The sequence below is a fragment of the Marmota monax genome, unplaced genomic scaffold (assembly GCF_021218885.2).
Source record: "Marmota monax isolate L192 unplaced genomic scaffold, Marmota_monax_Labrador192_F-V1.1 WCK01_AAM20220418_F8-fsc00024, whole genome shotgun sequence".
NCBI lineage: Eukaryota > Metazoa > Chordata > Mammalia > Rodentia > Sciuridae > Marmota > Marmota monax.
This window is the reverse complement of record NW_026695224.1, coordinates 9,117,520-9,141,355: the sequence shown is the minus strand read 5'-3', so window position 1 is coordinate 9,141,355 and position 23,836 is coordinate 9,117,520. Positions and strand designations below refer to the sequence as shown.

Sequence of the window (23,836 nt, the reverse complement as noted above, 5' to 3'; positions counted from 1 at the left end):
CGCTTTGTTAGTCAGCTTTCCAAAACACATTCAGTGCTCCTCAAAAATATTTAAGAAGTGACCTTGAGGATGACGTAGGAAATTTAAATGTTTTTAAAAGTTTGCGGCTCTTAACCACAAAGCTCCCTGATCCTTTCCCTGCTTTATCGGGTTGAAGAATTTAGTGGATTACATGAAGACGAAGTTATTGTTTTCAAAATCACATGGGATATTTTGAAATTGAAAGTATAAATGGTACAACTTCACATATTTTATCACTAGTTTCAATTTACTACATTGATTAATATTATAAATTTTAAAATAATGGAATAGATACACCAAAGACCTGCGTCTTAGGCTATAGTAGTCTTCCATTTAGAAATGGACAAAATTTTAAAACACTGTCAATTAATACTTCTTCTAACATTGAAAATATTCCTCCAAAACATAAAAGATTAAATGAAAACTAAGAAATTCAATCACTTAGGTTTGGACTGAAATTTTTAGTAGCCATGCTGGTGACTACATACAAATTTATACAAATTTAACCCAAACTTAGAAAGAACAGAAGATACACTGGGGTTACTTCAGGATGCTTTCTCATCTGCATGCTGGAGAATCATAGGCAATCCCTCAACATGAGGAAGAGGGAAAATAACACCACCACTAATGTGAGATGATTGTCTTACCTTTTAATAAAGCAGTTACAATGATGTTTGAAGCAAAAATTTAACTACACATTGTCCTTCCCACAATCATCATGTGGGAAAATTCAATTAAAAACTTGAAATATTTGAGTCCTTAGAAGACATCTTGGCAACCTTTTCCTTTCCTGGCTGCTCCAGACCTGACATATTCCTGGCTTCTTCTTGAATATTAATGTGTGGTTGCTGGCTGCAACCTCATGCTTATATAACCACACCTGGTCTAAGTAGCTTACCAGACCAAGTTGAGTTATAAGTCCCTTGAGGAAAGTGGACGTGCTCTCTGTGCTTGGCTCAGCTCAAAATTACATGTGTGTGGTGTTTCATAAATATTAAATGATGGTGATGATGGGGAGCACCCAGGCCCAATGCCAATCTCTCTCAGTTTCTCTGGGGATTTCTAATAGGCCAGTTACATCATTGCAACAGTTACAACTTTCTTCTGAATGAGTCAAAGGAGGAAAGAAGAATTTATCTTCCGACTCAGGAGGACCCTGCGAAGAAGCCTGGGATAGAGGGAATGCATTAAAAAACAGAGCAGCAGAAGGGATGGGAACCCATTCAATAGCAGCCAGGGGAGCTGAGCACTTGCAAATGCAGCCTGTCTTGCTGAGCAGACTCACCAGGGGATCCTGGATTCTGCATTCTCCACTCTAACAGCCTGTATCAAAGTTATAAAACCAAACTAAGGGTCATGCTCAAGAAAGGCACAACTATCTCACCTCCTGGGTGGCAGTTTCTCAGCATCCTATCTTCCTTCTCCTGGACGTAGGGAACACTGACTTTCCTGTTTGGCCTGTTTTGGCTGAGACAGATTTGAAAACTATTTCAAGGAGACAGAGTACTACAAGTAGCAGTTAGGGCTGTCAATCTTGGCTGCTCCTCAGAATCCCCAGGGGAGCTTTCAGAATATCCATCTGCACGCCCCACCTCTAAAGAGACTACTTTAAGGTATTTGGAGCTGGGCTCAGGCATTAGTATTCCTAAAGACCTCTCTTGGTGAATCTAAACTTCAGTCAGGGCTGAGAACCACAGCGACATTTGTTCTCTATATTGCTTCATATTCCATTTAGCTAATTACTATTTGTTTTCTTTGTTAGTTTTTTCCCCCCTGCCTACAGTTTTAAGATAAGCAAAAGAATTTCCTTGCTCTAAGGTAAGGCAAGACATGACAAGCACTGTGTAAGATCAACCAGGCACGCCTAACTTTGCATGATGTACATTTAAGAGTGATCATTTTGATTCATTAAGGCAACTGAAGACATTTTTGAACTATGGGCATATCCTTTTATTCCTCAATGCCCACGACTTTAAAAAAAAAACACAAATATATTAAAATAACCCTAAATTTCTGTTTCTTTTACTAGAAAAAAGAACTAAAGAATTCTAGAATTTTAGCATCATTTAAAAAAAAATCTACCTTTACATAAAATCCCTTAATTTCACATTTCTGAACCTGTTTCTATACAATTAAATAGGGTTCCTGGAAAGTACCTTTTATTTTTGTACATAATGAAAAGACCAGATGTGAATGAGAAAAACAGATTTTAAACTTCTCTCCTTCCATTTTTAAAAGAAAATATACCTCTGGAGTGCTCTGTTAATTTATTTCAGGATTAAAAAGAATTTCATTACTAACAACAGTCACAACAAGGACAAAGTTCCAAATGGTTGGAATTCATTAGCCCAATAAGCAACCACGCCTTAAATTCTATTCCACTAGAACTCCCCCGCCGACTACCTCCCCACTACATACATACATCTACGTACACCTGCTATCTCCCGGGCTGATATACAAACCACTGAGCAGTTTTCATTAAAAAAAAAAAAAAACTATTTTAATTAAGGAGCTAAGGGTAGCCCGTTATCAGAAATGTGCAGGGCTCCTAAGAGGGCTCGTCCGGAAGTGACAGCTGTTGGGCTGGGTCACAGCAAGCGTGGACAGAGTGGCAGGACCTTCAGCAGTCCTGTCCCTCAGGGAGCCTCCTGGCTTCTCTGCCCACTTCAGGAATACATGGTCAGCTGCAGCCATTCTTGGATGGACACCTGAATCAGGCCATCTGCATCTCTGTCCAGGGACTTGAAGGCACGGAACATGGCGTCCAGGCGGACCAGGCAGCTGATGAAGTCGTTGAAGTCCATGCCCCCGTCCTCGTCGACGTACCGGCGGACGATCATTTGGTAAAGCTGTTCGTTCAGCTGGAAGCCTGCTGCCTGCAGAGCTTCCCGCAGCTGGGATCTCCCCAGAGACCCGGAACCGTCCCTGACGTACTGCAGGTAGACGCACTGCCACCTCTTGATGTTGTTCCACAGATACTTGAACTCCTCGAAGCCCAGCTTCCCCGTGGTGTCGCTGTCCATGACCGATACGATGCTGCGGCACGTGTCCAGGCTAAATCTGGCGGTCTTCAGATACTTGTGCTTCGCAAGGACTTTGTTGAGAATGTTCATCAGGTCAGTGGCACCCACCTCCATGTCGGGTCCAGCCAGCTGCGCAAACTGGTGCCGAAAACGCCTCACCTCCTCGCTCTCCGAGGCTTCCACGGTGGTGAAGTGCTGCTGGGTGGGCGGCGGCGGCTCCGGGGTATACTGAGCGGCAGCAGCCTCGCTGATCAGGTTCACAATGCCCCCCATGATCCCGCCAATGCTTCCTCCTCCTCCTCTTCTCTGGACACCTCCTCCAATGAGACCTCCAAGAGCTTCTCCAAGACCTCGATCGGCCCCTTCCAACAAGGCCTTTGCAAGAAACATTCTTTCAACAAGCAAAAGTGTAAAAATTTCAGCAGCTTTTATCTCCTATACCTGGGAGACTGTATAGGGAGAGCGGGGGTGGAGCGCAGGTAGCTCAGGTGTGGGAGAACTGGCTTTTCAGACCTGCTCCACAGCACCACGCCTCCCCAAGGGAAGTCTCATCTCCACCTGAAGTTGCCTGATGCCTCCAGGTCCTAGCACCTGCCATACTTTTAGAGGGCCTCAATAAAATTGTTTTTGATTCTTCCAGATAAATATTGATACATTATTCTATCGCCACACATGAGAATATTTTACATAGAAAATGTAAAACTATACATTTCTACCTGCCATTGCTTTCTTAGTTCTTTTTCTCAGCACCTGAAAGGCGGTATGCATTTTCCCAGGAGGAGAAGGTAAATGATTCAAAGAAATCGTCAATTTCTTTTTCTAAGGGATATTTGTTATAAGGGGAGTGTCATCAAAGAATTATTGAGCATCGGAAAGATACTTACCAATACCCTGTCTAGAGCAGAGATTTTCAAAGTCCAATGTTCTTAAGAAAAACCTGGAAGAGGGTTTTTAAAATGCCAGGTGCCCAGGTCCCACCCTCAGACATTCTGATTCTGGAGCCCTGCTTGGGCGGGGTCCATGATTATTTTGGGATTTTTAAAAAGTATATCATTTATACAGAAAAACATACAAACTGTAACTGTACGGCTCAAAGAGTTCCATTGATGGTACATATCTGTGTCCCAGCACCCAGATCCAGAAACGAACCTCACCAGCACCCCAGAAAAAGCTTCTTTCTTCAAAACTTCTTTCTTCTTATTCACCTCTGCCAAGGTAACTGATATCCTGACATCTAGCACCATAAATTAATTTTTGCATCTTAATGAAATAATATAGTATATACTTTTCATCTTCAATTCACTCCTCCTCTCATCCTAATTCTACCTCCTGTCTCTATGAATTTGACTACTCTGTATGGCTTATAAAAGTGGAAGTATGTAGCATTTGTGTCCTCTTTGTGACAGGTTTACTCCACTTAATGTCTCTGATGTTCACCCATGTTGTAGTATGTCTCAGGATGTCATTCCTTCCTGGGGATGAATGATATCCCATTGTGTAAACATGCCAAGCTCTGTCTTTCCATTCATCCGCTGGTGGACACATGGGCTGCTTCCCTCTTTTGGCTATGGTGAAGAATGCAACTAAGAACATGGGTGTACAAACACCTGTTTAAGTACCCAATGTCAATTCTTTTGGGTATGTGCCTAAAAGTGGAGTTGCTAGAGGATATGATAATTCTATTTTTATCATTCTGGGGAACTCCCATACTACTTCCCACATTGGCTGCAACATTCTATCTCCCCCCAGAAGCTTGATGTTGAACATCTTTTCTCCTGCTTACTGGACATTCGTTTAATCTTCTTTGGAGAAATGTCTATTCAAATCCTTCGAACATTTTTAAATTTTTTCTTTAAATTATTATTATTGTTGAATTGTAAAAATTCTTTAATATTGTGGGTACTGATTTCTGATCAAATATATGATTTATAAATATTTTCTCCCATTCTGTGGGTTACCTTTCTGCTCTGTTGTTCTTAGATGCATAAAAGTTTTAAATTTTGATGTGGCCTTTTGTTGTCTGTGCTGTTGTTGGTAATATATCCAAAAATCATTGAGAAATCCAGGGTCATGAAACTTTTACCATCTGTTTTCATCTAAGAGATTTATGGTGTCAGTTCTTTTGATTTATTTTGGGTTAATCTGTTTAACAGTGTGTTTTAGTCAGTTTGGTTTTTGTTGTTGTTGTTGCTGCTGTGACCAAAAGACCTCACAAAAACAATGTAGAGGAGGAAAAGTTGACTTTGGCTCACAGTTTCTGAGGTCTCAGTCCTTAAATAGCTGACTCCATTGCTCTGGGTCCCAGGTGAAGCAAAACATCAGGTAGAGGGCATGGAGGAGAAGAGCAATTCTAGACATGGCAACCAGGAAGCAGAGGGAGAGCTCTGCTCATCAGGGACAAGATAAAGCCCTAAGGGCACTTCCCCAGTGATAGACTTCTCCAACCACGCCCCACCTGCCTGCATTACTGACCACTAATTACTATCATTGGATTAATATACTGATCAGATTAAGGCTCTCACAACCCAATCATTTCACCTCTAAACTTTCTTGCATTTTCTCACACATGAGTTTTTTTGGGGATGCCTCATATCTAAACCATAACGTGGTATAACGTAACTTCATTATTTTGCACATGGATACAGTTGTTGAAGCTCCATTTGTTGAAGACTGTCCTTTCCGCATTGAACAGTTTTTGTACCCTTGTTGAAAATCACTCTATCATATATACAAGGGTTTATTTCTGGGATCTCTATTCTATGTTATTGGTTTATGTGTCTCTCCTTATGCTTGGACTATTTTGATTACTATAGATTTGTAGTGATATAGTTTTGATACCAGGAAATCTGAGACCTCCAACCTTGTTCTTCTTTTCAAGATTGTTTTGGTTATTTCTAGATAACTTGAGCTGTAATACGTATTTTATAATTGGTTTTTCTATTTATTTTTCTTGAAGCGCTTCTTCTCCTGTTTCTCCAGTTTCCTGCCTGAACCACTGTTTTCTTTATGACGTCCAGATTCTTCCGTGGAACCTCTCCAGTCTCACAGAAGGACAGCGCTGCTCCTCCACTTGTCCTTGAAGCTTCTCCCCCAATACACTCATGGGAACATCAGAGAAACAATCCATCTGTGAGGTGATACTGCATTTGTTTTCCAGGTACCAGGAGATACTGCCTTTGTTCTTGGCAGCTGCTGGGCCAATGAAGGTGGAGTGGAAAAGGAGTCCCTATTTTGGTGTGTTACCCCTGGTCTTCAGGGCTCTGGAAATTGGTCCCTTTGCTGGGCCCTGGGAATCACTCAGACACCAGGACTGTGGTTTTTCTATTTCTGTAAAAAAAAAATCATTGCTGGAATTTTGTTTGGGTAATACTGGCATCTTAAAATATTAAGTCTTCTAATTCATGAACATGAAACGTCTTCCTATTTATTTGTCTTTAATTTCTTTTAGCAATGCTTTGTAGCTTTCAGTATACAGGTCTTTTAACTTCTTAGGTTTATTCCTAAATATTTTATTCTTTTTGATGTTACAATAATGAAATTGTTTTCTTAATTTCCTTCTCATGTTGTTCATTGTTAGTGTATAGAAATGCAACTGCTTTTATTTAGTGATTTTATATCCTGCAACTTTGCTAAATTCATTTCTCAGCTCTAACTTTTGTGTGGAATCTATAAGGCTTCTACAAATACAATCATGCCACCTGTGAACATGGATAATTTTGCTTCCTCCTTTCTAATTCACATGGCTTTTATTCCTTTTCCTTGTCTAATTGTGCTGGCTATGATTTCTACACTATGTTAAATAGAAAAGGAGAAAGTGGATATAGTAGTCTTGTTCCTTGTCTCAGAGGAAATACTTTTGATCTTTCTCCGCTGAGTCTGACATTGTCTGTGGGCTTTTCATAAATGGCATTTATTATGTTGAGGAACGTTTTTTTTCTATTCCTAGTGTGTTGAGTGTTTTTATACTGAAAGGTATGGGATTCTGTCAAATGCGTTTTCTGCATCAGTGAGAAGATAACGTAACAATGTGATTTTCCCCACTTCCTTCTCATAATGTTACGTATTACATGGGTTGATCTTTACATACTGAACCATTCTTGCATTCTAAGAGTAAATCCTACTTAATCATGGCGTACAATTCTTTTAATAGGTTACTGATTCTGTCTGCCAGTATTTTGTTGAGGATTTTTATATCAATAGTCATATGGAACACTGGTCTATAGTTTTCTTTTCTTGTAGTATCTTTCTAGACTATGTTATCAGGGTGATGCTGGCCTCACAGAATGCGTGAAAGGATCTGGCCCCTAGCTTTTCTTTTGGGGGAAGTTTTTGACTACTGATTCAGTATCCTTTCTAGTTTTACAGGTCTTTTCAGATTTTTTTTTTTTCCTTCAGGATTCGGCCTTACTAGATTGTGTATTTCTAGGAATTTGTCAGTCTCATCTAAGTTATCCAATTTGGTAGCATACAGTTGTTCACAGCACTTGTTTATAATCCTTTTTATTTCTATAAAAATTGATAGTTAAGTTTCCTTTTCTATTTCTAATTTTTTGGCTTGCTTTCATACTTGGATGCTTTCTTCAACATTACATTTGTGAGATTTGATTTTCTATTTTTAATAAGCATCTTCAGAAGTCAGAAGTCAGACTGTAACAGGAAATCCCATGCATACTTTGAGAAACCCTACCTTTGATATTAGGTAGAGTCAGAGTTCTAGTCTTCCAAGTATTCAAAAATTGTATTCGTGAAATCACAGACTTACAGACTAAACTATTATAGCACTTTGGGTCTTAATTTCAAGTCTGCAAAATGATGATAATAGCATCTCCCCTGCTTACTTCAAAGTAATTCAAATGAGACTTTTACATATCTATGAATATGCCACAGTGAAACCCCAACATTTTCTGTAAGTACTATACACCAATAAAAAAACTTTTAAATAAAAAAAAATTCAATCTGATTTATTATATCAGGGCTTAGACCCAGTGCTTAGGATACAAATGCAAATACAACAGCATTGCTGTGCTCAAGGACCACGTAGATCCACAGGGACTAGTTGTAGTTATAAGCTGATGACCATGTTCACATTTCTACTATTAATACTAATCTCCTACATTTGTATAAAATATGTTTTGGTATCTAGGTTTCATAAAATTCCTCTTAAAATCATAAAAGTATTCCAGATGAGAAAAAAAGAAAACAGAAAAGTTAAGCAAGTATACATTTTCAAGATCATTCGTCTAATGCATTGTAAATTAATTTTTAAGCCATAAAGTGCTAGAACTGAGTAATGATGAGTCCTGCTATTATTTGGGAAAGAATAGTAGATAGGGGACATTGCTATCTTTAGGACATGGGAGAATATCATGCCTCCTTCTGTTATAGCCCGTGGTTTAAATAAAACTGTCCAATGACTAGTTTTATTTTTCATGGGTACAATGAAATGATCTCTGAACACCAACAGACAAATGTCTTCCTTAACCACAAAGAAAAGTACCACAAAAAGACTGCCTGGCTTTTAGGATTCACAGAGGCCATCTGGCCTTGGATGGATTTAAATGCATGCACAGAAGCTTCTCTCAGAGGAAACTGAATGGGCTTTGTTTTGTAATATTGCAAATTAACTTGATAGCATCCACTATCATACAATGTGCTTCCTTATGCCCACCTGAAGTGTTTTTTTTTTTTTTTTGCTACAATTTAAATTCAGTCCCTCTTATTTATTTTCTGTGAAGAAGGAGGACATTTGGTTAATAATTTCTCATAAGCCATCAGAGAACAAAAGACAGGTATTAGATTAACAAGCTTTTTCTTCTCTGGACTATCTAATCCCCTAAGGCTATTTATTAGAACATTAATAACAACCAGAGTTCCATCTTGGAGGGAACTCTACAGAGCATCCTTGGAGAAAAAGGGTACAAGAAGAGGCCACACCTAATGGAGAATTTCACGCAAATTTGTGAAGGAAGAGTTATTGAACTTTAAACAATGACGTGAATGTTATCAACGACATTATTCACAGTAGCCCAAAGTGGAGACAACCTGAGTGTCTACCAACTGGCGAATGGATAAACAAAACAGAACACATCCATATCAAGGGATACTATTCAGCAATAAATGAGAATGAATTCTTGATACATATTACATAGATGAACTTCAAACATTATGCTAAGTGAAAGAAGCAGGGGCTATAGCTCAGTGGTAGAGCTTACCTAGCATGTACAAAGCCCTGGTTCAATTCTCAGTACCATAAAAGAGAAAAATAAATAAATAGATGGAAAAAACCAAACACAAGACACCATATATTGTAAGATCTCATTTACATGAAATAGCCAGAAAAGAAAGGCAAGATTATAGAAACATAGATTATAGAAATTAATAAAAAGTAGATTGATGGTTGCCTAGGGCTGGGAGATAAGTAGTTGACAGGAATTTACAGTTAATGCCACAAGGAGTCATACTGAGTTGATGAAAATGTTCTAACACTGATCGTTGGTGATAGCTACACAACCTGGTAAATGCATTTTTTAAAAAATCATTGCATTTGGACTGGAGATGTGGCTCAAGTGGTAGCGCGCTTGCCTGGCATGCGTGCAGCCCGGGTTCGATCCTCAGTACCACATACAAACAAAGATGTTATGTCTGCCAAAAACTAAAAAATAAATATTAAAAAATTCTCTCTCTCTCTCTCTCTTTAAAAAAAAATTTAAAAAAATCATTGCATTATATATACTTGAAGTAAGGAAATTCTATGGTATGTAAAATATGCTTTGAGGAAGTTTTGTTTTTAAGTCAATGCTAACAGCATACACCCCCCTTCCTGGGCTAGCAACCCTTCTGCAAATGAAGAGGATGAACAATGTGCTCCCAAGGCTCCTCTAGCTCTCCAGTTCTACGAGTCTAGATTTCCAGCGACAGCAGAGGCCTTCTCTTACATTCAGTTAAGGGTCCTTTTGGTCCCTGAGCCTTTCCATGCTACATATCAACTTAATCATTCTGTATCTTGAGTCTGGTTCCATTAATTTGAAGACAAGCGTATTTACCCTTATTCCCACTTTGACACACTGACTGTTTCCAAAGAATTCCTGATCTCAACCCATCAAGTAGGTGGCTCCTTCAAACAATTCCAAGAAGGGAGAAAAGAACCTGGTTTAGACTAACATAAGGACCTACGACTCTGAGTTTGGATCAAACCTCTCGATCAAGTGGGAATTTCACCTCACTGCAATGTGATCAAGACCAGACTCTCCTAATTTGTTGATAAGAATGTCACATTGGATGAAATCAAAAGCCTTTCTAGAATCCATATAGATAATATCTATTTTTCCCTTATCATTTTGGACTGTCACTTTGTCATCAGAGGAAATTAGATGGATCTGATGCAATCCATTCTTTACAGAGCTCTGTTCTCTACTTCCTTAAGGTCTTGAAGGAGGCCAATCACTGATCATCTGCTTTAGTTCAAAAGTCAAGATTGAGTTTTATGCAGACTCCTTCACTTCCTCTGTTCATCTCCCTGCTATACAGGCATTGAAAAGACAAAAGTAAAGTACATGATTCTCAGGTCTAAACAGATATTTCTAGTACAACAGCCCTCAGACAGAGAAAATAGAGTGATGGGCTGATGGGAGTCAAGTCAACCTGAGAACTGAAGAGGAAAGGGCTCAGATATATAGAATGACTTGGCTTTCAGGATGACTGAATAGAAAAGTTCATCTGTTCCACCCAGAAAATCATAGCCTTTACTAAAAAATTATATAATATGAATTAGAGTGGGTTTCACATTGCAAGTCCCGGCAAACTGAGATTGGAATCAAGATGCGTTCTCATGTGAACTATTTAATACTGTATTACTTATCAAATCTGAACTGCAAATTTAAATGATAGAAATTTTACAGTTTATTTTCAATCACTAAAGCCACCTAGGTATCCTGCCCCAACTTTCAGCATGAGAAAAAAACCTGTAGGAGACAACACCCCCCCTCCCGAACAGGAAGGGGCAGAGGGGACGCCTGTTATTACTGGCACTCCAGACTGACACTTGAACTGAAACCAAGAACAGGACAGGCAGGAAGAACTTGGGATAAAGAAACATTCATTCCACATAATGAAACAGTAACAAAAGATTTACAGAAGTTTACAATAGCCCCAAAGCCTGGGTTGCCAAAGTGCTAAAGTAGACACAAACTTTTCCTGTCTAATATTTAAGCAAAGCACATTGCAATGCCAGAAGCAGCGAGCGAGTACTAGCTAGCAGAAACAAGAAACCTCATGGCACTAGTCCAACTGTTTTTATAGAATGGCAATAATAACCGTCTAAATTTTACTAGGCAACGTTCTATTATGTCCTAAGAGGACTGGAAAAACAAGGTAGACTCAGACTACAGCTGAGGAACTGAAAATCCATCTTCCTCCTTCTTTTCCTCTCATGTGTGAAGATGAAGGATATACTACTAGTTAGAGTTGTGGGAGGATATTAACAAGAGGAACACAGATTAGTCCAGATTAAGATTCCCAGTGATCTGCTTTCAATCCAATGTGAAGATCCCACAGGTTAACAGTGGTCACTGTAAGAACAGACAGGCATCCTTCAATCCATTCCTTAAACCTGCCAGCATGCTTTGTTTGCATCGGCTTAGGTGATACACCAGGATCAGCAAATTACAGCTGTTGGCTAGATCCAGACTGGTGCCATTTTTGGAGATAAAGTTTTATTGGGGTGCAGTTATGCCCATTTGTCTGCGCACTGTTTATGGCTGCCTTCATACCTCAGTGGCAGAGATGAATATTTACAACAGAGACCTTATGGCCTGCAGAGTCAAAAATATTTTGCTTCCAAAATACTTAACTGACTCTGGAATATAGCTTGAAATATAGGTTGTGAGCAGGGAGCATGCACGCTGTTGTGGCATGGTGTCAGGTGGAACATCAAGCTGGACACGTCCTGAGATGGAGGGTGGAAGGCATGCTAGTAGCAAGAAGACAGCATGGTGTGTTGGCAAACTCACAACAACAATTACGTTCTTACTGAAATATTTGAGGGCTATCTCATAGTACACGAGATACTGCTATGAGGGCAGCATACGGGTCTACTCAACTGCACAGTTTAAGAACAAAATGAATGACACAGACACTTTTATAACTGTAAAAATGACTGCTTTGTAATTGCTTCTCATTTAGACTGTATTATTTCTTAATCTCATTAAATGCTTTTAAATCCCGTCAAGTGTGCTAGCAAAATATGTGGTACTTAATTTGAATTAGGAATATGAAGACACTGAGAGAAGGTAGTGATTTTAAACCACTTTTCCAGGCTTCAACTCTGGCGAATCCCTAATTAGCCTCTGATCTGGAGTATTCATATTCAATACATATTCATGAAGATAAAGATGCTAACTTGAACCCAAAGATAAAAAGATTTGTTTTTTGTTTTGTTTTGTTTTCCAAAGAGATTGAATCTTTCTAAAGAAATTATTCCAAACTAGCAAACTCTGCTCTGCTTCGGATCATGAATGCCATATTTTTGTTGGACCTTCAAACGGTCTGTCACCAAATATTTGAGATTCTAAAGAACATGCTAGAAGGATCTAATAACGTATTTTTAAGGACAAACTAAGGCAGAAACTGTTATGAAGTTTTTGTAGACTAGCCAAGAACACACTGAAAAGAATGAAGGAATGATGGAGAGAGAACCAGATCCCTTCTCCATCCCCCAAATCTGAACCACACCTGTAACAGACTTGGAAAAGACTGAGAAAGGAAAATAAAGGGGTGGGGGAGTGGAGAGGAAGGCGATAAAATGGGAAGGGGGTGAGGGAGGGGCTTTGGGAGTTTGGCACTGCAAGAAGTTACAGCTGCTGGAGAGCGACAGGAACTCAGCCCTGTCTCTCCCCAACCCCAGCCCTGGTAAGCACTGAATGCAGCCAGATAGGCTACTCCTACAGAAACCACTGCGGAGCGCCCGAGCCTCCTTGCTCTTCCCATCGAATGTTCCTCAGCGAGGTCCCTTTAACAGACTGAACAAAGGAGACCGGCTTGGAAGCAGATATGTGCCCAAGGCATGGCAACATTGCATAGCTCAGCTTCTCAAAACAGAGAGAACCTCACAGGCACAGACATGCAGGTGTGCTAAACAGGGGGAGCGGGAGGGAGAAACAAGAGCCTGAGTCATTATTCTCCCTGATCTTCCAGTAGGTTGAAGAGCCACAAGAAAAGCATTTCTAGACCAGCTTAAGGTTCATCTCTGGGGCTATATCACATCATTTAAAGAAGTGAAGAAAACTCAGTTATAAATGGTATCAGAGCCTATGGAAGCAGCCACGGAGAAGCACGACTGACCAGTGGGCTACACTGCTCAAGGGTCTCCAAGCGCCTGGGTCAGCTGACTGCTCCAGTTCAAAGTGAGCCAATGTTTTAATGCTCGCTTTGTGCCCCGTCCCCACTCCCAGATCTTCCTAAAATTAACAGTGCCATAGAAACAGTGGGCTGTTGGTGGGTTATCACTCATCATCAGAAGTCAGAACTAGTGTCCTAACAATTCTGTGACTGCAAACTATGACAGTTTGACACCTCGAGGACAGGGCAACCTCTACAGATACTGTGTTTAATGTTTATTTTAAATCCCAGTGAGCACAATGTCTAAGATGTGCTATAAACTCCTCCTCTGTCCCTGTTTCGGTCCCTCTCATTTCCCCCCATCCAGTCCTTGTTTGTATGTCCCTGCCATATTCCTTCCTGACACCAAATTCATACAGAGAAATGCCATTTCAAATTGCATAGTGTCTACAGCCATCATGGTAGCTGCCACATAAATCTTGTAAAAAGACAATTAATATACAAGGAAAAAGGTATCTCTAATTTCCCAGTTTACAAAGTTAAATCCAATGACATCCTTCTCCTTTCCCCTAAATCTTCATTACACTTTATAGTCACACTGTAGCATTGAAACATGGTCATTTCATGAGGGAGAACAAATTATTTGTATGCTGTGAGCAAGCAATGAATGAGGCCCAGGTCCTACATATAGAAGGAGGTTGCTGAAGAGTACCACAGTAAAGAATCATTCATCTGTGTGATCACAGAATAAGTCATTAGGCACACTGGTGTACTCTAGGAAAGAAGAAAAAAACCAAAAAGTCAAAGAAACAAAAATACCCTGTCCTATCTGTTATCAAGTTATAATTTCTTTGCAAAGTACCTTTTTCTGGTAGTTAATACCAGGACTTCCAGTACCAGCCAAAATGGAATAAACCCAGTTTAGCCTCTCTCTCCCAATTACAACGAGAATCACTGAACACAAGTACAAAAAGTAACTACCTCTGCCCAAACCACCCCAGCAGCAGGACTGGTGAGGAAATTCAAAAACTTGGAGAATAATCAGTAAGGATGTGAAACCATGGAGATCAAAGACAGGAGGATGACTTTAAATTGTTAGAAGAACAGTCAAGTTGGAATTCTACCTACAACACAAATGTCCCTTAGGAACAATTGCAAAACAGTCATATACTGAGAAGGAAAAATAAAGAGCTCATACTCCTAGATATTCACCCAAATGAAATTAAATTAAAATCAACATTTATATAAAAACCTATACACGAACATTTAGATTATATCTGTATTCATCATTATCCATGACTAGACACAAAGCAAATGTTCTGCAACAGAGGAACAGATAAACTATGGTACATCCATACAATGGAATATTACTCAGTAATAAAAGGGGAGAAACTATTGAAACATACAACACTCTGGCTAAATCTTAAATGCATTATGCTAAGTGAAAGGAGACAGACTCAAAAACCATAATAGTGTATGATTCCATTTATAGGGCATCTGGAAAATGTAAAACTACAGGGACGAGAGCTAATTAGTGATCGCCAAGCATTACAGGTAGGGCCAAAGCTTGTCTACAAATGAGTAGATAACTACAATGGGATTATTATTTTTTTTGGGGGGGCGGGGTATAACTGTTATGTATTTTAAACACAATGGTAGTTACCTGCCTCTATGCATTTGTTAGAACTCAGAGAATTATAACCCAAAGAGTGCATTTTACTACTGATTTTATATGCTAGAAAACAATTAAAAAGCAGAGAGTTTAAAATCTTGATATATTTTCTAGGAAATTTTTTGACAATTCAATTGCATGTACTAATTACATGTACTTAAAATTAACAAGCAGCCAAGAGTTTAACTGAAACCTTTGTGACAAAATTGAAACCTTTGTTACAAAGCATCTTCCAAAAATAAAATCTATTTGATCTTCACATACTTTTGGATAAATCCAGAAACTCTCAGGACAGAACATTATCACATGAGATTGATATGTAAATTTAGATATAAACTTTAAAATTCTTGACAATTATATAAACTTTTCCATTTCCATATTACAAATGTGGCTATATGGTCACAATATTTATTTATCACCTGGTATTTAAAATAAATAGACAATATCATAAATGTTGCACACATACATTATTATTATTATTGTTGCTAGGAAAAATTAAATCACGTAATTAAACCACAAGCTCAGCCTTGATTCTTTTTTTTTTTTTTCTTTTTTGGTATTGGGGATTGAACTCAGGGGCACAACCACTGAGCCACATCCCCAGCCCTATTTTGTATTGTATTTAGAGACAGGGTCTCACTTGAGTTGCTTAATGCCTTGCTTTTGCTGAGGCTGGCTTTGAACTCTCCTTCCTCCTGCCTCAGGCTCCAGAGCTGCTGGGATTACAGGCACATGCCACCACGGCTGGTGTTCAGCTTTGATTCTTCTAACACTGGTCTAAAGTACTCTGAATACCCGCCATATTCCTCATGCTCTGTAAAAACTGGTAGAATAAAATAAGATTGAATTTTAACATACCCTGTCAAAGAGAGCAAAAAGTTGTTTCAAGACATCGGAAACAGGTAATTTTAAATACTCAGCAAATTCTTCAATTCCAATTCTTCCACCTTTTGAGGAACGTGCAATAGACGCATATTCATCCAAATGCTTACGGATGCCATCCCAATCCAATCTAAACAAAAAATATAAATGTTACTAGTTCTTTTCAGTTGACATGGACATTTTATAGGCAGTTCTAGTCATTTGACTGAGGGAAAAATATTTTATGTATTAAATATGAATCTGATACATTTTTTTAAAGGAAATCAAATGGGAGAATCAAATGGGTATTTAAAAGCATGTGTTGAAAAGAAATAAAACAGTGTGTTGGAGATTAAGAAAAATTAAAAAATACAAATACATGTTGTACATTAGGCAAGCATTTAGTTTTTAAAAGCATATCTGTATAACTCAAAATACACTAAATATCTGACAGAGGAAAAAGTAAATAAGACAAACAATGGGGTGGAATAATAAATGACTTATGAGAAGAAAATCAAAAAGCAAATTTTAACCTCAACATTATTAGCACATCAATAGTATTTACTGAGTTTTTACAAAAGGTTATAATTCTTGTTTCAAGGAAATTCCAGGATGATAATGAAATTGTATTTCAGAAAATGTTGTGAGAAGGAGATTTGGTAGACTAGAACTTCCTCAAACGTGAGAAATTCTCAGGGTGATAAAAATACTGGAAAATATACAGAAGCTTACCTCACATCCTGCCTTTGCCTTGTAGAACTAAACAAGTAGCCTAATGCATATTTACAAATCCAATTTCAGTGACTGGCTACATTTATCAAATCGAGGGAACATTGTGAACATAATAACAAAACATTTTGTTATCTAGAAGGTATTTTTCTATATCTATATACATTTTCCATATCACTTGTTTAAATGTTTTATTTTAATATTGAGCTTTGATATAGTAACAAGTTCTGCAGCTCCTTCCTAGGGAGGATGCCAAGGTCTATTAAATCAAAGTTGTACAAATTCCTAACAGGGTTGAGAACAGGATGAATTGAACATGAGAGGGTTTGAGGGTTACACCTTTCATACCAGATAGCTCCAAGGGAAGGTTCTAAATGGTTTAAATTAGATCACAAAAATACAAATTTTTTAAAGGTGGCTTTTAAAAAAGTAATAATAACAAAGACCCAGAAGAGAAGAAAAAAGTTGACCTAGGCAAGTACTGAATGTTCAATGATGGTCAGAATATCCATTACACAGGTCAATTTATGTTCCCCATGGGAAGTACTACCATATGCCAGTACCACCTAATGATGCTGTCCTCCCTGTAAGCAGAGGGCAAGACTGAGCAACTGTTCTGAGCTATTTGAGTAGAGAGGCAATTTGTCTGGATTCATGCTTACTATCTTTTGGTTTCTTCCCGGGACTGGTGAACAGATCTCCAGAAGGTTTTTTTTTTTTTTTTTGCATTTGGATCCAGGGCTTCATATACGCTAGGCCAACCCTCCACCACTGAGCTGCACTCCCAGTCCTTTTTAAATATTATTTTGAGGCAGGGTCTCACTTACATTGGCAAGGCTGGTCTCAAACTTATGATCTTCCTGCCTTTGCATCCCAAGTAGCTGGGATTACAGGTGAAGCTAACTATTCTTGAAAAAACAAAACCAGATGAACAAAATAGTCGGTAAATTTACGACCCTGGCTTTCCTGACAAACATCTGGTCCTAGAACTGAGCATCAATAAAGGAAAAGAAAATAAGCACACAGGATTTCAAATTCCTTTTGGACACCTTTATGAAAGTACAATAATTTTAAAATGTACTTACTTTAATTTCTGGCTAATTTTAGTAAATTCCACCAACCCGGCTTCCATGGGCAATGTTAGCTGTCCTGCCGAAATCATCAATCTGCAGTCTTCATAGGTATGATCTGTCACGGGTATCCCCAGAGCTCTAGAAGCATCAAGAATAAAACTGAAATTCAATTTTTTTTTTTTAAATAGGAATGATTTTTCATCAGCTCTGAACTGTTCAACAAATAATAGCAAAAGGAAAAGTATTTACTACTTTTTAGGCCAGTAGCTGTGGCTTTCTTTGCCAAAGAGACATATTTTTCTACTTCTTCAAAGACTTAACTGGGGCCCCTAAAATGTTAGGTCTGCATGCTTCTGTCCATATAGCTGATAATTTCTGTTTTGTTGACTTGAGTTTCACAGAAAGCAATCAGAAGACTTACGTCCAAGTTTTTCGGGAATCCTTTACTAACTGTGAACTTTCTGACAATTAACCCAAGCTTCATTTTTCTTGGCTGCACATAGGAACAATTACTGTCCAGGTTTAAGGACAAAATAAGAATGCTAGTAGAGACACTGCTGGAACAGATAACGGCATCTGTGTGCACTGGACATGGACCGTCCATCTAAACCCTTAGCATCTGTGCTTCTTCATCCTTCATAACTAGAGGTCACCTACTTCCTGAAAGCAATCTTCTAAATTACTGAAGCAAATTGATACTAAGCTGGTATTTCTTGCAGACGTCCTCCCTTTCCTCAAAGGAAACCAGAACTCCTCTCTACCTCACCGCTGCTCAATGAGACTGAGGCTGACGGCAGTGAGGTGGATCAGAAAAGATGCGTATTAGTGAGAACTGCAAAGCACACCGAGTACAAGAAGAAAGGCTGTCCACACATGGTAATCATTTCCTGAAGCTTCTTCTTCACTAAAATTTTATCTGCAAATATTTAATGAAAATCATAGGATTATGTCTTCAATTTTACTTGACTTTGTTGAATCACTGCTAGGAAGACTGACTGATTGAATGAGTGCAATTAGAATAAAGCAGTTTTTCTCTATACATAGTTTTTCTGGGCTGTTTTTGATTAACACATATTTTGGTGTAAGAATACTTAAAAGGGAAAATTAAAATGTTAAATATTTCAGGAATTATAATAATAAACAGTACAGCATAATAAAGAAAAGGTGGGGTTTGGGGAACAGGTATGTGGATGTGAGTTCCAGCCCAGGCACTACCTATGATTTGGGGTGACTGTTCCCAGAGTTCACGTCCTCTCTCCCTCACGGGTGGCTGAGAGGTGACGCCAGGCAAGTGAAGGTTCCAGCACACTGCTTGGTGACAGTCTGCCACCACCACTGCAGCCCCCCCCCCCCCACCTCACCTGCTTTGCTCCTTTCCACTTCCAGATGCTCTTGTCTCCTCCTTTCCTGCCCAGTCTCACAGCAAACAAAGCCAGGAGACGGGCACTTCCCACAAGGGGAAGGAACTTTGGGGAGGACTTTGTGCAGCCGATCGAGGTTTTTCTTACTCTTTAAATAAGGCCATTATACCCTGCCTCCTCACAAATTAAGAAAAAGCTGCGTAAACAAATCCCCTCTCTACTTTGGGGCACATTTTGGGGAAGCCAAAATATCTGGTATAAATTATCTAAGTTCTCTGTACTTGTTTTGTAACTTTTGGACAGAAACTGATATGAAAACAAAATACAGAAAAGCAAATTTCGTAGCTGGTTTAGAAATTAGATAAAATATAAATATAAATAAAATATTAGATAAAATATATAATATATATATCTCAATCAGAATAATCAGGCTATAAGGCCAATTTCAGCTATATTCAGAGTTCCTGTTGAATTCTTACTAAAGAGAAAAAAATACTGCAGGTCTGTTAGCTCCAAACCTCCTACTAGTGACTGAGGGAGGTGGTGCCTGGGTGGGGGTGCACATCTGGAGGGCCAAGGCTGCCTGGATGGTGTAGCAAAACGCATGCTTTCATTACAAGACGGGGTGATTTATCTAATTAGAATACCAGCCAGCTAAAACACTCTTAAGTGCAGGAAAATATATGCCTATGCTTTGCAGTTTCTAAATCCTAAATTTATAGCCATTCCTTCACAAGAGTAACCTTTTTCCTTTTCTGTGCATCTTTTCAAACCTTTGCAAACTTCCCCTTCGTGGTGCTCACAGCCCTGATGATTCTGAAACCCTCAGGCATGGGCAGCTGCAGGGGAGCTGAGGGGAGGGGTGGGATGCTCAGCAGGAGCTGCCTGCAATGACAGGGCCAGCTGGGGAGAATCCACCTGTGGACAGTGCCGATTGGTCTCCTCTGGCTGTGCTATCCTGGTCTTTCAGGTAAAGACTCACTTCCATTAGTTTGAGGCTGAAGCTGGGGAAAATATACACATCCCTGGGCACGTTATTTTGCTTATGTACCAAAGTAAGTTGGAGACTGCGGCCCTCAGTGGGGCTGGGGGAGGAATTTGAAAGCTATGTTAAATGACATTTGCCAATGATTTTCAAATTATTTACTGTTTGAAATCTTATACAGTAACTTACTCTGCCATTAAATTGCGGACTCTATTGGCAAAAAGGACAGGATCGTTTTTTTCTGCATCACTTGGTACTTGAACAGGCATAAACTGAAAGACAAATACAACTTTCCATAAAAATCCTTAGGCCTAAGACATTCAAATGATAAGTAAATTAATTTATCAACATCGATGAGTAAGTCAACCAGTAACAGCTGCCATCCATTAAGCACCTACTATGTGCTGGGTACTTTACATTAGGGGCTTTATATGATTAGCTCTCTCACCAATTCCCTGGGGCCAGCCATACCATTTTCATTTGATGATGAATAATGGGACTTGAAGGGGTTAAGTAATATAGCCATGGCCACAAACAAATGGCAGGGCCATGGTGTGAAAAAAAGAGAAAGTTCTGTATAAGGAGATGCCACTTCTTCCAGATTGTCCTGTTCTCAAATCTCGTTAATCATGTTGACGATCATGGGCACTGGTGACTCAGAGATGCTTAAGCAAGACAAGACCCAGTCCCTAGTTTTGAGCAGTGACTTCAGCGGTATAGAGAGGAGGCACCCAAGAAGAAGAGGAGGAGAGCAGGGGAAGGCTGGAGGCCCCCACAGTGATCCACGCAAGGCCTGCACCCTGGAATGCAGGAAGCAGAGCACGGGTGTGTGCAAGGCACCTTTAAGAAAAACCGTCGAGGACTTACAGAAGCACATGCTACATGTCACTTTACTTTTCAAATTCATTTTACTGATTTGTCCAAAGGAGAGGGGGGGCATGGTGCACAGCGAGCCCTCAGCCGCTGCTCTGCTATGGGAGCCTGGAACAGTCCTGTAGTCTTCCAGGGCCGCAGGCCCCTCCCCCCTCAGTGAGAAGCTCTGACCAGATGGTCTAAGGTCCTTTCCTTAGCTTTCAACAGACCTTCCAGTTATTGTTCAAGGTGGAAAAATACACTAAGCCACCAGAGGTCCCCCTATCACTTAAGTATCCAGAACAACAAACTCAACGAATAAACAAGACAAAAAATTCCCCCCCCCCCATCCTGATAGTAAACATTTTTCTATTTGCTTTAGTAGGAAGCTCAAGGAAGGAGAAAGTTGGTTGAAAATCAATGCTCATAAAATCTCCTGCAAAATGGTATAAGGAAGAAAGTTTTCAATGCCAAATAATTCTTCATTTTTTAAAAAAGCCAAGTGACTATTTATAATGTACTTGATTTATAGGTCATAAAAGCACACACTGAAAACCCTGAAACATAAATGGCTGCTACACGGTTAACCAAACATCATACTTCGAGCTGTGGGCCTGGTTTCTATGCGTGCAGGCAATATTTTCCATAAAATGATTTTTAATTACTCTCATATTGGCAAGGTATTTTATTTTTTGAGGAAATACATTCCAACTGGAGTATAAAATAACTAAAAGCCTGGGTTGGACCCTCTTGGGCCCTGAGGGCACCATGCCTCCTGAGAAGCAATTCAGTGGAAACTCTAATAAAGAGTCCCCTCTCCTAAGATAAAATCTGGCCCTCCAGACTACATTTCCATTTTGTACCAAGTCATTCAAGATTCATAGCCTGAACACACGCCCCTTATTTGGAGAGGAAGATTAGCCAAAAAGAGGAGAACTTGATTGCTACTACCTGGTATGGCCCTTAGTGCACAGTTAAATAAATACCCCAAGGACTGCAGGACCCCAACTTTCCCTTCCTCCTCCATCTTCTCTCATCATGCTCAGTACTCACACTGATGGCCCATGTGACACCTTATCACAGAGTCACTTCATCTAGCTACACTTTTCTCAATTCCACCTCAGCCATGGAAGCAAACGTGACCCTCACCTCTTCCTCGACCCTTCCTCAGTCAGCGTCCCCATCGGCCACGAGCACTGCTTCTCCCCTCATCTAGTCCCTCACAGACTGCAACAACGTCATGGTCACACCAGGACTATTCACCCCTTCTTACCCGCCCTCCTCTGGCAACATCTGCCTGGGTGTGGGAGACAGGCACTTCCTAGAGCCTCTCTGTCACCTGGACACTCTCACTTCTGCCCACCTACAGAGACCACCATAGACCCCTTGGATCCCACCCTCTCCCTCCTATTAGAGGCAGGGGAGGGAAGCTACAGGAAGTCACACCTGCTGCTGCTGCTGCCTCTCAGGTTGCAATCCCACCTTGACCTCACCCTCCCTGGCCAGCAGCAGGCCACTTCCGATTTCTGAAAGACGATGGTCTCTGGGAACTTCTATTCCCTTTGCTACTGCACCTGAGACGGCTCTCCCGCCCCCACACCCCCTTAACTGTACCACCCTTCCCAGGTGAGGACCAGACTAGCTGACACATTTCCCATAGTAACACCTCTAGATCATGCTTTTGGCCCCATAGTCCCCCACCTCCTCTTGGGCCTTAAACAGCACAAGATATTTACAGCTCCCACTAACCAGAGCCAGGCCTGGACATCAGTGCTCAGAAAACTTGTTTATTCAATGTGTCTTGACCGCATCAAGCACATTCCTCTCTGCTAAATAAATGACGAGTGGGAACAGACAGACCGATGAGCGATGACACTCTGTTCAATCTTTTCTTTTTTCTTCTATTAGAAAAGAATTTAGAAGATCAATCTTAACACATGTGTGGTTCTAATTCTTCCTGTGATTTTTCTTTAAGTCTTCAAAGACAGAAAATGCAAAAGAAGGAAGATATTTATGAGTAATTCGATGCTTCTTCCCTCAAAGAAGAGAGAGATACATCCAGATGAGAAGGGAAATAAAAGCTAACAGGCACTGAACACTTGCCACACGCAGCACATAAGAAACCTTATTAAGTCCCCGTGACCCTACAGAACAGATACTACTGTAACCATGGTCCAGAGAGAACACAGGCTTAGGGAGGTTGAAGTAATTTTCTTGAGCACAAAACAGGTAGGCAGTAACAGAACTGGAACAGAACTGCCAGCTAATAAATACTCTATTTACAATGCTCCATTCTCTACTAGTATTCATACATTTTAACCAAGTCCAGAAGAAATTAGCTTGGTTAGAACAGTATGTATTGGGGTGGGGAAGGTGGCGGGGAGCGTGTAGTTATAAGATGGAAGTTGTCTAAAAGGTTTATTTTAGATTCAAAATTACAAACAATTCTTAGTGTATCTGGTTATTTTGATAAGTCTACAGCAACCCAATGACTCACCCAGATTTCTACTCCTGTAAGCTCTACTCAAGTGCCTCATAGAGATGTACCTTTTTAAGAAAATCTTGTATTTTTATTGCACCTTTTCTGCTTTTAGATTTGCAAGTACTTAGCACTGTTAAACCACCCACTGTGTTCAGCACAGGAACATGAAACACAAGTCTGTGGTGAGCATGCACCAGCCAATATATTCCCCATCTCTCAGGAGTGTAGTAGGCTCCCATCTAGGTCTGTACAAGTGTACTCTATGTTTGCAAGTGGACAAAACCGCCCAACAACACCTTCCTCAGAGTATGCCCTCATTGTTGAGGGAGAGACACAACTGTTTTGACCTTCCTTATGTAACTGGCTCTTTGAAGACTAAAAAAGTAACATATAGGGCTGGGAATGTGGCTCAGTGATAGGATGCTTGCCTAGCATGCCCAAG

The 23,836-nt window shown here is 39.9% G+C and overlaps 2 protein-coding genes across 3 annotated transcripts in view; both read right to left on the bottom strand.

Annotated features, from left to right (window-relative positions):
- Lpcat2 (lysophosphatidylcholine acyltransferase 2) overlaps positions 1-23,836 on the bottom strand; it is a 60,707-nt gene that overhangs the window by 13,330 nt on the left and 23,541 nt on the right. For both annotated transcript variants that reach the window (XM_046434918.2, XM_046434919.2), the window contains exons 9-11: positions 20,250-20,332; positions 17,727-17,852; positions 15,910-16,063 (exon numbers count right to left, since the gene is read on the bottom strand). In XM_046434918.2, coding sequence (XP_046290874.1) covers positions 15,910-16,063; positions 17,727-17,852; positions 20,250-20,332 — 363 coding nt within the window. The remainder of the gene's footprint in view (positions 1-15,909; positions 16,064-17,726; positions 17,853-20,249; positions 20,333-23,836) is intronic.
- On the bottom strand, positions 2,272-15,902 carry Capns2 (calpain small subunit 2). Its single transcript, XM_058575821.1, has one exon. It carries the CDS (start codon positions 3,432-3,434, stop codon positions 2,688-2,690), a length of 747 nt encoding a protein of 248 aa, XP_058431804.1. The 5' UTR covers positions 3,435-15,902; the 3' UTR covers positions 2,272-2,687.

What these genes read in the sequence shown, in the direction of transcription:
- Capns2 (XM_058575821.1), bottom strand. Translation starts at nt 3,434, where the DNA reads ATGTTTCTTGCAAAGGCCTTGTTGGAAGGGGCCGATCGAGGTCTTGGA.